Source organism: Austrofundulus limnaeus, unplaced genomic scaffold, assembly GCF_001266775.1.
Source record: "Austrofundulus limnaeus strain Quisiro unplaced genomic scaffold, Austrofundulus_limnaeus-1.0 Scaffold2, whole genome shotgun sequence".
NCBI lineage: Eukaryota > Metazoa > Chordata > Actinopteri > Cyprinodontiformes > Rivulidae > Austrofundulus > Austrofundulus limnaeus.
The window spans coordinates 465,451-466,673 of NW_013952404.1; the positions used below are offsets into that span (position 1 = coordinate 465,451).

A 1,223-nucleotide genomic window follows, 5' to 3' on the forward strand; every position below is an offset into this window, starting at 1 on the left:
GGGTTACCTGGGGTAGATGCCGCTGACCACGTCCTGAGTGGGCAGGTCGAAGGCGGCGCTGCTCGGCCCGGCGGTTTTGGACAGAAGCAGGACGATCAGTCCTCTCATCTGGAGGTTGTTCCTGTTGTCGGAGACGAAGCCTCTGCAACAAAACATCAGAACAGTTTTAAACATTTGCTGATTTATACATCTAGAGACAAGAAGCAGGAAACAGCATAAAATCACTTTAAAAGTCAAATCAAATATAGTGTATTTATTCCTGGAACTAGAGTTTCTCTGTGTGGTCTGACGGGCCTCAGAGTCGTTGGGTTGTGACCTTCAGGGTCTTTGTACGTTTTAGTTATTTGTTTTGACATTTTATAGTCCAAAAATGTTTCGTCTTTAAAATTTTTTCAAACTGGAAGTTTACCACCGTCTGTTCTGTGGTGCCAGCTGTGGTTTCAGGTTCCTCATCATGGACCTCTTGGAAAAAGGCTCCAGGAAACAATTTGAATCAGCGATATACAAAGACTGTAGTTTTTTAAAAATAATACATCTAGTCTAGTTTAGGGTTGTAAGAAAATATCGATACACTGAAATATCGCGATATTTCTTTTCCTGATACTGTATTGATTCTCAAAAGCACCACATCTATTTTAATTACAGCTTAATGGATGGATCCTATAAGAAGACATGTTAAACACAAAAGCCATTCTCACTGTTGTTCAGTGTTCTTCTGATTGCATAAAAATAAACTGAATTTAATCAAATCAGCAATATATCGCCTTCCTTGCAGTATCGCGATATATCAAATCATATCGTGATCCATTTCTTGCCAATACACTGATCTAGTCTAGGTCAATTCTTTAAAAAAATAATTTTAACTAGCGCCACTTTAAATGGTCTGATGATGGGATTAATAAAGACATTTTGCTTTCTAACTAGCTAATCAGAAAGCTGTAACAAATGCTAGCTAACTTTGTTTTTTTAATTTTTAAACAGATGTCAGCTGTTAGTATTGAGTTGCCTTAAGGACAGTGTTAAACTTCCAAAAGACAAATTGGTTTTACGTTTTGGGAATATAAAATGAAAGTAGAATAACCATCTGTGTTTTACGGAGCCCGTCCGGTGACATGGAATAAAAAATTTTTTTTCATGTGGCCACGAGATAATAACGTGTGTGCACATGGTAATTAATGGGCTAATTTTGAGCAGCAACAGACATATTAGAGTCAGATTATATA

General features: G+C 37.4%; 1 protein-coding gene across 1 annotated transcript in view; it reads right to left on the reverse strand.

Moving 5' to 3' along the window:
* Window positions 1-1,223, reverse strand: part of pdss2 (prenyl (decaprenyl) diphosphate synthase, subunit 2) — a 26,561-nt gene that overhangs the window by 19,380 nt on the left and 5,958 nt on the right. The window contains exon 2 of the mRNA XM_014009713.1: window positions 8-142. Within this exon, the coding sequence (XP_013865167.1) occupies window positions 8-142 (135 nt within the window). The remainder of the gene's footprint in view (window positions 1-7; window positions 143-1,223) is intronic.